Source organism: Gobius niger (assembly GCF_951799975.1).
Source record: "Gobius niger genome assembly, chromosome: 21".
In the NCBI taxonomy this organism is placed as follows: Eukaryota; Metazoa; Chordata; class Actinopteri; order Gobiiformes; family Gobiidae; genus Gobius; species Gobius niger.
This window is the reverse complement of record NC_136872.1, coordinates 3046917-3059745: the sequence shown is the minus strand read 5'-3', so window position 1 is coordinate 3059745 and position 12829 is coordinate 3046917. Positions and strand designations below refer to the sequence as shown.

The window sequence follows — 12829 nt, the reverse complement described above, 5'->3', positions numbered from 1 at the left end:
GGTACTGGAGAGGGTACTGGAGAGGGTACTGGAGAGGGTACTGGAGAGGGCACTGGAGAGGGTACTGGAGAGGGCACTGGAGAGGGTACTGGAGAGGGTACTGGAGAGGGTACTGGAGAGGGTACTGGAGAGGGCACTGGAGAGGGCACTGGAGAGGGTACTGGAGAGGGCACTGAAGAGGGTACTGGAGAGGGCACTGGAGAGGGTACTGGAGAGGGTACTGGAGAGGGTACTGGAGAGGGTACTGGAGAGGGTACTGGAGAGGGCACTGGAGAGGGTACTGGAGAGGGTACTGGAGAGGGTACTGGAGAGGGTACTGGAGAGGGCACTGGAGAGGGCACTGGAGAGGGTACTGGAGAGGGTACTGGAGAGGGCACTGGAGAGGGTACTGGAGAGGGCACTGGAGAGGGTACTGGAGAGGGCACTGGAGAGGGTACTGGAGAGGGTACTGGAGAGGGTACTGGAGAGGGTACTGGAGAGGGTACTGGAGAGGGCACTGGAGAGGGCACTGGAGAGGGTACTGGAGAGGGCACTGGAGAGGGTACTGGAGAGGGCACTGGAGAGGGCACTGGAGAGGGCACTGGAGAGGGTACTGGAGAGGGTACTGGAGAGGGCACTGGAGAGGGCACTGGAGAGGGCACTGGAGAGGGTACTGGAGAGGGCACTGGAGAGGGTACTGGAGAGGGTACTGGAGAGGGTACTGGAGAGGGTACTGGAGAGGGCACTGGAGAGGGCACTGGAGAGGGTACTGGAGAGGGCACTGGAGAGGGTACTGGAGAGGGTACTGGAGAGGGTACTGGAGAGGGCACTGGAGAGGGCACTGGAGAGGGCACTGGAGAGGGTACTGGAGAGGGCACTGGAGAGGGCACTGGAGAGGGCACTGGAGAGGGTACTGGAGAGGGCACTGGAGAGGGTACTGGAGAGGGTACTGGAGAGGGTACTGGAGAGGGCACTGGAGAGGGCACTGGAGAGGGTACTGGAGAGGGCACTGGAGAGGGTACTGGAGAGGGCACTGGAGAGGGTACTGGAGAGGGCACTGGAGAGGGTACTGGAGAGGGCACTGGAGAGGGCACTGGAGAGGGCACTGGAGAGGGCACTGGAGAGGGTACTGGAGAGGGTACTGGAGAGGGTACTGGAGAGGGTACTGGAGAGGGCACTGGAGAGGGCACTGGAGAGGGTACTGGAGAGGGCACTGGAGAGGGTACTGGAGAGGGCACTGGAGAGGGCACTGGAGAGGGCACTGGAGAGGGTACTGGAGAGGGTACTGGAGAGGGCACTGGAGAGGGCACTGGAGAGGGCACTGGAGAGGGTACTGGAGAGGGCACTGGAGAGGGCACTGGAGAGGGCACTGGAGAGGGTTCAGAGGAGGAGGTCAAATGTAATGAAAACTGCTCCTCTTGTTTTCCAGCGCTGGACTGTCCTCCTGACAGCTCGTACTCCCTGTGCGCGAGCTCGTGTCCTGAGACGTGTCTGGGCGTGGTGGGGCCCCCTGGCTGTGAGGAGGTCTGTGTGGAAGGGTGCGAGTGCAATCCCGGCTTCGTCCTCAGCAATGACAAGTGTGTGCCTATGAAGGACTGCGGCTGTGTGGACCCCAGCGGCTCATACCACCCTGTGAGTAACCACAGTGCAGGCGCTCAGGGTGCAGATTAGACCAGAAGTCCACAGTGGAGCATTAGTGCCTTATTTTGAAAAATCAATTTAGAAAAGTAATTTATTCTTATTGGCTGTAGAGATTTGATGTGATTTGCCATGTCCACTTTGATACAGACCCATAATACAATATTGTTAGCTTATCTTCTCAGTGTCGTACAGTATGTTCTCAGCAGTGACAGTCGTCTCAGAGGGATGGATCCTCATGGTGTTGACACTCTCCATGGCTCTTGTCCCTCAGGCTGGAGACAAGTGGCTGCTGCCCGGCTGTGAGCAGACGTGCCAGTGCCTGAGTGGAGGAGTGATCCAGTGCCACAACAGCAGCTGTAAACCCACCACTGAGAGCTGTCAGCTGCACGATGGGGAGTACCAGTGCAGACCCCTGGGTACGACACCACACACACCCCTGGAACACGCTAGGAAGTAGTAGTCATAGTAATTAATGTGATGGACCATTAAACTTTCTGCTTGAAGGGAGCGGCATCTGCTCGGTGTCCGGCGACCCCCACTACACCACGTTCGACAAGCGCACCCACCACTACATGGGCGCCTGCTCCTACACGCTGACCCAGCCGTGCAACGCCTCCTCGGGCCTGCCCCACTTCAGCGTGCACACCCAAAACGAGCACCGCGGCAGCAACCGTAAGGTGTCCTACGTGCGCGCCGTGGTCATCGACATCGGCGGCATCAGGGTGGTGCTGGGAAAGAGCCGCACCGTCCAGGTGAGCCGCCGCCGCCGCGCAAACCAAGAAATGTGTGCAGTAGAAATGATCAGAGGAAGTGAAAGCAAGTTAGGACGTGACTTTATGGAAGATGCATTAGGAGACCGCCTTTAAGAATGGGGACTGTGTCTTCTAACCACATATTCTGCTGCATTATCTTTAAAGAGCTTCAACTGTAGAGCACAGTTCGCACACATACCAAGAGCCCATACCGATACTGGGGGTTTGACCGAACCTATGAATGGAAAAACATTAACCCATTGACTGCCAATGACATCTTTAGACGTCAATCGAAATCCGAACGTTGACTGCCAATGATGTCTATAGATGTCAATTAGGTTTTTCAATGGGAAAAACTGCAGCAAAGCCTTGAGCATGTCTGGTGTTAAAATCTTAGTTGTGCTGCCTAATGCTGCCACCTAGTGACTCAGTAAAAGAACTACAAGTTCTTTTATTGAGTCACTAGGTGGCAGCATTGCTCTTTCATTTTCATTTTGGGTGATTTCATCTATTTTCTACGGACGATTACTAAAGAATGGAAAGAGGTACAAACAAACCTTTTTTTTTAGATGAAAGAAGAGAGTCTAGTTTTTCTTTTGGTGGGTTTCGTGTTGACATAGACCTAGACCTACATGTTCTGTGGGTCTTGAAAAAACTGTAAAAATCCTGAAAAACCTCTGGCAGGATGGGATTTGAAAATGGCTGTCAGTCAATGATTTAAACAGACTTTTCTACTCTAAATATCCTGGGCTCCATGACTTTATGCAACATGACTCACACAACAACTCACAGCATAAAGCGCTATAACAGCATTTCATAAACTAATATACAAACACCGGGCCACTCCAGCAGTGGACAATTGTATTTTACTGCTTTAGGTGTGACCCTGTCATAAGAGATAAGATAAGCCTTTATTGATCTCACAATGGAGATATTCACTTGTTCCATCCGCTCTCAAGAAACAGGAAAATTAAAGAGCAGAATCATGTGCAAACAACTAAAGAGTAAATAGAAGAATCTTATTTACAATGAATGAAACTTTAACCTCTTACCCTCCACCTTCACCAAGCACTTTTTATGTAGCTGGATGTAACTGGAGCTTAAAGGCCAGTGCAACGCCTCATTTGAAAGCTAAGACCTACAAAAGTGATGGAAATGTTTTCCTTGATATCGTGGTCACGTTTTTGTTGCTCTTTCGTCACGTTTTTGTTGTCTTGTTTTGTTGCTTGTTTTACATGTTTTGATCACATTTTTGTGGCTTCATCACGTGACATTACACCAAAACATTATATGCAGCCAAATCGCGGCAAAAAAACAATGAAAACGTGACAAACGTGACAAAAACTTGACAAAAACTCTGCACTGTCCAGAAACTTTTAGATTTGGATAAAGCTGAACTGGAGAAATTGCGCTTGGTTAAAGTGGGGTTTAAGGGTTTAAAGGGGCAAAAAATGCAAATAATAAAATTAGACATGTTTTCGGTCCCAGCCTTGGTTAGTTGACATTAGCATTAGCATGCTGTTGCTAGCTGTAAAAGTATAGAGGTTAAAACTAACTCATTGGATTCTCCAGGTTCAGAGTTTCAAAGAGAGATACAGCATGTCCATATTCACTTCGATTTAGTTAAAACGGTGAGAGCCAAAACAGGTATCAGTTCAGGATTGGATATTTGGAATCAATGCCCATCTTGTTTTCCAGGATCTGCTCCTATATCCGATAGCACTTTCCTAGCTCTGGCCATGTTTAGTCCTGACTCTGGGCCTGTGCTCCCCCACAGGTGAACGGCACGGCTGTGGTCCCGCCCGTCACCGTGAATGGAGCAAACATCTACCTGAGCGGGAAGTTTGTGGTGTTGGAGACAACCTTTGGTTTGCGGGTACGCTTTGACGGAAACCACCACGCCGACGTCACCGTGCCGACCTCCTACAACGGCCTGCTCTGCGGCCTGTGCGGTAAGAACCAAATCCTTTTTGAAAAGATTAGAATACAGGTGAAGAGCACAGATAAAGTATTGTTTTTGACCATCTTAGGGAACTTTAACGGAGACTCCAAAGACGACAACCTGAAGCCGGACAACACTCCGGCTGCTAACACCAATGAGCTGGGAGACAGCTGGCAGGTCCCCGACCCACGGCCTGAGTAGGTTTCACTCTAATTTAGTGCTGTTCTGCATTTGAAAGCTGAGAACCTCCAGAGTTCAGTCACAGAGCTGTAACTACTGGAGCCTGCACTAGCACTTGACTGGGACAGAGGCTGGGAGAATGTGTTGTAAATTAAACCCTTAAAATTCAAAAATAAAGGTACTGATACAAAATCAATTCTCCTGTTCAGCTGCACCAACGGAGGAGGGCAGGAGGACTGTGACGAGAAGGTGGAGGAAGAAGCTAAAAAACCCACCAGCTGCGGCATGATCACTGATCCTAACGGTAATACAGGGAAGGGGTAGGTACGGGAGAGAGGGAGGGGGAGAGGAGATGGGAGGAGCTATGAGGAGAGAAAGGAGGGGCTCTGAGAGAAGAGGGGAGGAGCTATGAGGAGAGAAAGGAGGGGCTCTGAGAGAAGAGGGGAGGAGCTATGAGGAGAGAAGAGAGGGGCTGTGAGAGAAGAGTGGAGGAGCTATGAGGAGAGGAGAGAGGGGCTGTGAGCGAAGAGGGGAGGAGCTATGAGGAGATGAGGTAGGGGCTGTGAGAGAAGAGGGAGGAGCTATGAGGAGAGAAGGGTGGGGCTGTGAGGAGAGAAAGGAGGGGCTCTGAGAGAAGAGGGGAGGAGCTATGAGGAGAGAAGGGAGGGGCTGTGAGAAAAGAGTGGAGGAGCTATGAGGAGAGAAAGGAGGGGCTATGAGAGAAGAGGAGAGGAGCAATGAGGAGAGAAGGGAGGGGCTGTGAGGAGAGAAAGGAGGGGCTGTGAGAGAAGAGGAGACGCTATGAGGAGAGGAGGGTGGGGCTGTGAGAGAAGAGTGGAGGAGCTATGAGGAGAGGAGGGTGGGGCTGTGAGAGAAGAGGGGAGGAGCTATGAGGAGAGAAAGGAGGGGCTGTGATAGAAGAGGGGAGGAGCTATGAGGAGAGAAAGGAGGGGCTCTGAGAGAAGAGGGGAGGAGCTATGAGGAGAGAAGAGAGGGGCTGTGAGAGAAGAGTGGAGGAGCTATGAGGAGAGAAAGGAGGGGCTGTGAGAGAAGAGGGGAGGAGCTATGAGGAGAGGAGGGAGGGGCTGTGAGAGAAGAGGGGAGGAGCTATGAGGAGAGAAAGGAGGGGCTGTGATAGAAGAGGGGAGGAGCTATGAGGAGAGAAAGGAGGGGCTGTGAGAGAAGAGGAGACGCTATGAGGAGAGGAGGGTGGGGCTGTGAGAGAAGAGGGGAGGAGCTATGAGGAGAGAAAGGAGGGGCTGTGATAGAAGAGAGGAGGAGCTATGAGGAGAGAAAGGAGGGGCTGTGATAGAAGAGGGGAGGAGCTATGAGGAGAGAAAGGAGGGGCTGTGAGAGAAGAGGGGAGGAGCTATGAGGAGAGAAAGGAGGGGCTGCGATAGAAGAGGGGAGGAGCTATGAGGAGAGAAAGGAGGGGCTGTGATAGAAGAGGGGAGGAGCTATGAGGAGAGAAAGGAGGGGCTGTGAGAGAAGAGGGAGGAGCTATGAGGAGAGGAGGGAGGGGCTGTGAGAGAAGAGTGGAGGAGCTATGAGGAGAGGAGGGAGGGGCTGTGAGAGAAGAGGGAGGAGCTATGAGGAGAGAAGGGAGGGGGGAGAGGAGATGGGAGGAGCTATGATGAGAGAAGGGAGGGGCTGTGAGAAGAGGGGAGGAGCTATGATGAGAGAAGGTAGGGGCTGTGAGAGAAGAGGGGAGGAGCTATGAGGAGAGAAGGGAGGGACTGTGAGAGAAGAGGGGAGGAGCTATGAGGAGAGAAAGGAGGGGCTGTGAGAGAAGAGTGGAGGAGCTATGAGGAGAGGAGGTAGGGGCTGTGAGAGAAGAGGGGAGGAGCTATGAGGAGAGAAAGGAGGGGCTATGAGAGAAGAGGGGAGGAGCTATGAGGTGAGGAGGGAGGGGCTGTGAGAGAAGAGGGGAGGAGCTATGAGGAGAGGAGGGAGGGGCTGTGAGAAGAGGGGAGGAGCTATGAGGAGAGAAAGGAGGGGCTGTGAGAGAAGAGTGGAGGAGCTATGCGGAGAGAAAGGAGGGGCTGTGAGAGAAGAGGGGAGGAGCTATGAGGAGAGGAGAGAGGGGCTGTGAGAGAAGAGGGGAGGAGCTATGAGGAGAGGAGGGAGGGGCTGTGAGAGAAGAGGAGAGAAGCTATGAGGAGAGGAGGGAGGGGCTGTGAGAGAAGAGGGGAGGAGCTATGAGGAGAGGAGGTTGGGGCTGTGAGAGAAGAGGGGAGGAGCTATGAGGAGAGAAGGGAAGGGGCCTCTCTTTGCGCTCAGTTGACTCTGTTGACACGTTCAAGAGCAAACAGCTGTGATTTTGGTGTTGTCTTGGCCTTTTAAATTGTGTGTACTTTCTGATTCTTGGACATTGTGGCTTTTTATCTACCAAAGGTGCTAACCTTACCGTACCCTTTTTCAGGTGTCTTTAAGCCGTGCCATGCAGTAGTTCCTCCGGAGCCGTACTTCACAAACTGTGTGTATGACATGTGTGCCACCGGGGGCCAGACGGTGGCGCTGTGCCAGGCCATCGAGAGCTACGCCGACCTGTGCGCCGCAGCCGGAGTGCCCATCGAGTGGAGGACCAGCACCTTCTGTCGTGAGTATTGCCTATGGTTGGTTTTCTCCCTTTTAACCTCTTAGATTTAAAGTCAAAGCAAAAAAAATAGACCAAACTCACCTTTTACTATTTAAATTTGATCATGTTGCGCTTTCAAACCTCGAAAGAAATCACACCTACATGGCAGCACTTCACCGTTTCTCACGTGTATCCATTGATTATACTGGCATGTTTGGGATCCATGAGACGCACGGAAACTCACCGATAAGAGAAGAAGACACCTAAATGTAAAACCTGTTTCCTCAGAAAGACTGTTTCTTATTACACTCTTACTACCAATGCCTTATGCCTTATTTTAACATGAGATGACACAATACATTCCTTTTTTACGCGTATTTGAGGTATTAAACTAAAACTGATATTTCTACACCTGCAGTTTCTCGCCTGAATTATCGTTTAAAATGAAAGGTTAAGATACACAGAACGAGCTAAGGTTCCCGTGTTCTGATGTTCCCCATGTCCTCCTCTCTGCACACAGCCCTGAAGTGCCCCCCCGGCAGTCACTACAGCCCCTGCACCTCGGCCTGTGCCCAGCCCAGCTGTCAGGAGCCCGCGGGCTCCGGCGGCTCCTGCGATCTGCCCTGTGTGGAGGGCTGCGTGTGCGACCCCGGCCTGGTGCTGAGTGGAGACCGCTGTGTGCCTCTGAGCGAGTGCGGCTGCACCGACCACGAGGGCAACTACAGACCGGTACGTACCGGGGCAGGGCAGAGCTGAGGGACGGACAGAAGAAGAGAACATTTGGACCTGCTCTAGATTAAGTTTTGAGCGCAGCCACAGGTTCCTTCCGAGGAGGAGGAGCTTCTCTGTGCAGCCCGGAGGAGAGGACAGAAAGTATCCATATGAATCAAATGAATATCCAGCTTCGATACCACTTTTAGTATCAATTTAGTATCAAGGGATCCATTTTGTTTCACACCCCGAGCTAGGCTCTGTTATGCAAGATTTGTCCACTTTAAGAAGGAATCAATGACGTTTTCATTGAATATTTTGATAATTAGTTGTAGTCTCTATTGGTATGATTATTAAGCCTACATGTCTGTGAGGAGAACACAGTGTGGTCAGATTATAGAGCTTTGATAACGGACCACACAAATCCCTGTGTGCAGGTGGGGGGCAGCTGGTTCAGTGAGTCTGACTGCTCGGAGCGCTGTCAGTGCCTCAGGAACAACAACGTGACGTGTGAGCCCTGGCAGTGCAGCCCAGCGCAGGAGTGTAAGGTGGTGGACGGGGTACTGGACTGCCACTCCACAGGTGAGACACACACACGCACACGCAAACACACGCACACGCACACGCACGCACAAGCAACCAGAGCAAGGCGACATGTCATCATATTGTGAGTGTGCTTTGGGTTCTTCCTGGTTTCTCATGAAGCTCCGATCTGCACCTCCACATTTTTAAGTCCAACTCTTTTTGGGTCATGGGCTGAAATCCTGTGGTCAGGGGGGCCTGTGGTCAGGGGGGCCTGTGGTCAGGGGGGCCTGTGGTCAGGGGGGCGTGTCACGGGCCAAATAAATCGTAAACATCAAAATATGGATTTAAGACTATTTTAACGTTGAAGAAAATAGTCATGCCACAGCAGCATAAATGAAAGTAGTATCTTTTATGTTTAAAAACAATTAATCTGGGCTTAACTTTTTGTGAAGATGCCAAAGGATCACACTCTATGCCATGACTATCCTCTGGCAGTTATTTGTGACTCTAATTATCAGAAGCACAGGCTGTTTCCCACATCTGGTCGGAAAATAGAATTCATTAATGGAGAATTGCCTCACAGGCCGGATTCAAACTCAAGGGGGCCGTATGTGGCCCGCTAGCCGCATGATGTAATCCAACATCGAATCTGTTCTGAGTAGTGCTCGGTATCATTACTTTAACGATACTTGGTTTTCGATACCTGAACGAATTTGTAAAAATTGGGGAAAATTGAGAGTAATTGGAGCAATAATGAGGAAAGATTGGGGGAAATTGTGAAAATATTGGTAATAAATATTAGGGAACAAATTGTGAAAATGAGAAAAAATCGGTGTTTGATCAAAGCAGCGTTTTGTGAAGTAATTCCTGCGTCTTCCTGCGGGGGGAGCTCCAGACAAACCACTCACCAGCCCGGACCTCTGTGTTTTAGAGCTTTCAAAAGAACATTTTTAAACCCCATGAACGTTATATGTCGACTTTAGGAAAAGCTTTTGGAGCACCCAGTTGTGGTTCTCTTTCAAAACCAAAGCACAGTAACAAAAAAACTCTCTACAGCCTTTTCTTTGTGCTGTGATTGGTCCGTCCAGATTTTGCCACAGTAGCAGATTGTACTCTGTGTAAGATGAGTGAGAACATCACATAATAATCCTGTGTCAAACTGAATTGAAATGTGTGCCCCCAGGTAAAGGCGTGTGCCATGTGGCCGGAGACCCGCACTACTACACCTTCGACGGAGTCATGCACACCTACATGGGCACCTGCACCTACACCCTGGTGGAGGTCTGTACAGCAGCCTCTGTGGACTGCCCTGTACCACACACTCACACGCCCCAAGACTCCTGTCACACTGTTCGCCTTCTCCTCTTGTCCAGGTGTGCAACAGCACGCAGGTGACGCCCTTCAAAGTGGTGGCCAAGAACGAGGAGCGCGGTCAGCCCGAGGCGTCGTACGTGCGCTCCGTCCGAGTCTACCTGCCCCACGACACGGTGGTGGAGCTGCAGAAGAGCAGGAGGGTCCTGGTGAGAGGAACTGCTGATGCATATTTACACACCTCTGCTGTGGGATTATGTCGCTGAAAATCTCCTCTCCACAGTTTAATAATAAGATTGTAGAGCTTTCGGTGTCATGGAATTCAATTTCAAAAGGCCTAGAACTATTACACTGCAAAAAGTACCCTCTAAAAACAAGGAAAACAATCTTAAAATAAGACGTTTTGTTTTGTTTTAAGGAAAAAATTCTGCCAATGGGGTTAGCATTTTTTTCTTGCTAAGAATTCTTATTTCCAGAATATTTTTCTCATCATAAAACAAGAAAGAAACACAAAATTTAGGCAAATAAATAGCTCGAATTAAGCAAAATGTCCTCAGAAAATGGAATAATTTAAGGAAAACATTCTTATTTAGTGAGAAATTGTGGGTATTTTACTTAAATGTTGCTTGATTTAAGTAAAATGTTCTTAATAAATACTAATATTTAAGGAAAATATTGCCCGCGCCCGGGGACCCATGTCTATGATGTGGAGCCAGGCTGATGGTCAGAATCACCTGCTGGAGGATTCACCTATTGTACATGTTTTTAGTGGTAGGGGAAACGTACGCAGACACGGGGAGAACATGCTCCACACAGAAAGGCCTGGTGGGAATCGAACCCAGGACCTTCGAGCTGTGAAGCGGAGGCTCTAACCGCTGCACCACCGAGCCGCCCACTTTTAAGAATGGAATGTATTATCTCTCTGTGAGAATCAGTTCTTACATTAAGAGTTGTTGTGATCTTAAAGCTGAAGAAGATTCAAAAAGTTTTTCTTTCTTGTTACAAGAAAAATTAGCATGTTTTTAGCAAATATATCTGAACAAGAAATGGCTAGATTTTATTTCCTAAAATGAGATTTTTTTTTCTCAAGAAAACTTTGCTCGGCAAAACATTATTACTTTTTAGGGAAAAAATAAGAACTTATTTCTTAAAGTAAGACATTTTTTACTTGCTTAGAATCCACTTTTTGCAGTGTATAAATGTTCAGAAACAGCACAACTGAGATGGAGAGCAATGGGACGGGTCTGCAGTTGAACTAACAACAAAACACTGACCGCACTCGACCTGCTTCCGTTTGTGAATGGACGTCTTCCTCCTGTGGTTTCAGCTGAACGGTCGGCGCGTGAGGACCCCTCTGACCATCGCGGCCGCCGGGGCCAAGGTGATCTCCAGCGGCTCCTACAGCCTGCTGGACACCGACTTCGGCCTGCAGGTCAAGTTCGACGGCGTGCACCACCTGGAGATCACCGTGCCCGGAGACTATTTCGACAAGGTACGTAGATTTGATACGCCACTGACCTTTAGGACGTGGCCATAGTAATACGTTGGAATGAATGGCACTTCTGGCGGCCATCTTGTGACAGGCCCTGCCCACGGCTTTGAACAAGAAACACTTTTGAATTGGACAAAAATGTAGTGGCTCCACATTTTGCTCGCTCGTCTCTGGGGAGGCAAACCCGAGCTCTGGATCACAAAAACACATGGTTCTCCTTCCTGTATGTGTGAGGGGACTTGGCAGAAGCACAAACCAGGTCGACATCAAAGTATATCAGGACTAGAACAAGTCTAAATCATGCCTCACGTCGAAAACAAGACCCAGCCAGGCCAAATGTTGGACTATAACATGAAATGTACTCATAGGCACAACACAAGTTAACCACTTGTTGCCATTTTAGTCGAAAAGAGCATATTTTGCACTTATACCGTCTAAAATGACTTGCGTACTGCCCCAGATGGCTAAAAAGTAAATGTAATTTTGATTTTCTTTAGGTGGAGTTTGTTTTTGTTTTTTTAACCATCTACAAACTGCAATAGGTGAAGGTTTGTGTAAAAATAAAGATTCACGGTGATCTGATCAGCGAATCCAACATAAAGACAAATGATCGACCAGTGTCATTAAAGGAATTGTGCCAAAATGAAGGCCTTAAATGTCACTGAAAAGCATCGCAGTGTGTGTGTTCTGGTACTTACGACATTGTGAGGACCATTGTGAGTTTTTAACCAACAGAGTGAGGACATTTTTGACAAGTGAGGACTTTTTGGGTTATCCTCACTTATTTGAAGGACTGTTTGAGGCTCAAGATGTGGTTTCAGGGTCAGGTTAGAAATGGGTTAAGATTAGGGTTAGCGTTAGGAACATAGGATTCAGTTTTAGGGTCTGGGTAGTACATTATATCTATGAGTGTCCACACTAAGATAACAGACGTGTTTGTGTGTGCGTGTTCTTGTTTTTTCGACATTGTGAGGACCATTGTGAGTTTTTAACCAACAGAGTGAGGACATTTTTGAAAAGTGAGGACTTTTTGGGTTATCCTCACTTATTTGAAGGACTGTTTGAGGCTCAAGATGTGGTTTTAGGGTCAGGTTAGAATTGGGTTTAGATTAGGGTTAGCGTTAGGGACATAGGGTTCAGGTATAGGGTCCGGATAGTACATCATGTCTATGAGTGTCCACACTAAGATAGCATTACAAACGTGTTTGTGTGTGCGTGTTCTTGTTTTTTCGACATTGTCAGGACCAGTTTCAGTTTTTAACCAACAGAGTGAGGACATTTTTGAAAAGTGAGGATATTTTGGGTGCTCCTCACTTATTCGAAGGACTGTTTGAGGCTCAAGGTGTGGTTTTAGGGTTAGGATTAGAATTGTTTTTCGATTAGGATTAAAGTTAGGTTTGGGGTTAGAGGCCCTAACCTACTACATTATGTCTAGGAGTGTCCTCACTAAGATAGAAGTACAATATTGTGCGTGTGTGCGTGTGAGAGAGAGTGTGAGTTTGTAAACACTGACAGTGCTGATCATACAAATGCTCTGACAGTGAGTGTGACGTTGTGGCGCAGGTCTGTGGCATGTGCGGGAACTACAACCACAACTCCACCGACGACGACCTGATGCCCAACAAGCAGCCCGCCAAGGACGTGATCGAGCTCGGCAACAGCTGGAAGTCCGATGGAGACAGTGACCCGGGGTAAACTCACTTTCATGTACAGGACAC

The 12829-nt window shown here is 49.2% G+C and overlaps 1 protein-coding gene across 1 annotated transcript in view; it reads left to right on the top strand.

Annotated features, from left to right (window-relative positions):
- The window catches only part of zanl (zonadhesin, like), a gene marked incomplete at both ends in the record, with an annotated part of 53800 nt that overhangs the window by 26038 nt on the left and 14933 nt on the right, over positions 1-12829 (top strand). Inside the window, 13 exons of the mRNA XM_079580136.1 lie at positions 1409-1611; positions 1892-2036; positions 2125-2372; positions 4150-4324; positions 4403-4511; positions 4704-4798; positions 6917-7093; positions 7593-7801; positions 8221-8365; positions 9492-9589; positions 9682-9828; positions 10947-11111; positions 12675-12802. Of these exons, the coding sequence (XP_079436262.1) occupies positions 1409-1611; positions 1892-2036; positions 2125-2372; positions 4150-4324; positions 4403-4511; positions 4704-4798; positions 6917-7093; positions 7593-7801; positions 8221-8365; positions 9492-9589; positions 9682-9828; positions 10947-11111; positions 12675-12802 (2044 nt within the window). The remainder of the gene's footprint in view (positions 1-1408; positions 1612-1891; positions 2037-2124; positions 2373-4149; positions 4325-4402; positions 4512-4703; positions 4799-6916; positions 7094-7592; positions 7802-8220; positions 8366-9491; positions 9590-9681; positions 9829-10946; positions 11112-12674; positions 12803-12829) is intronic.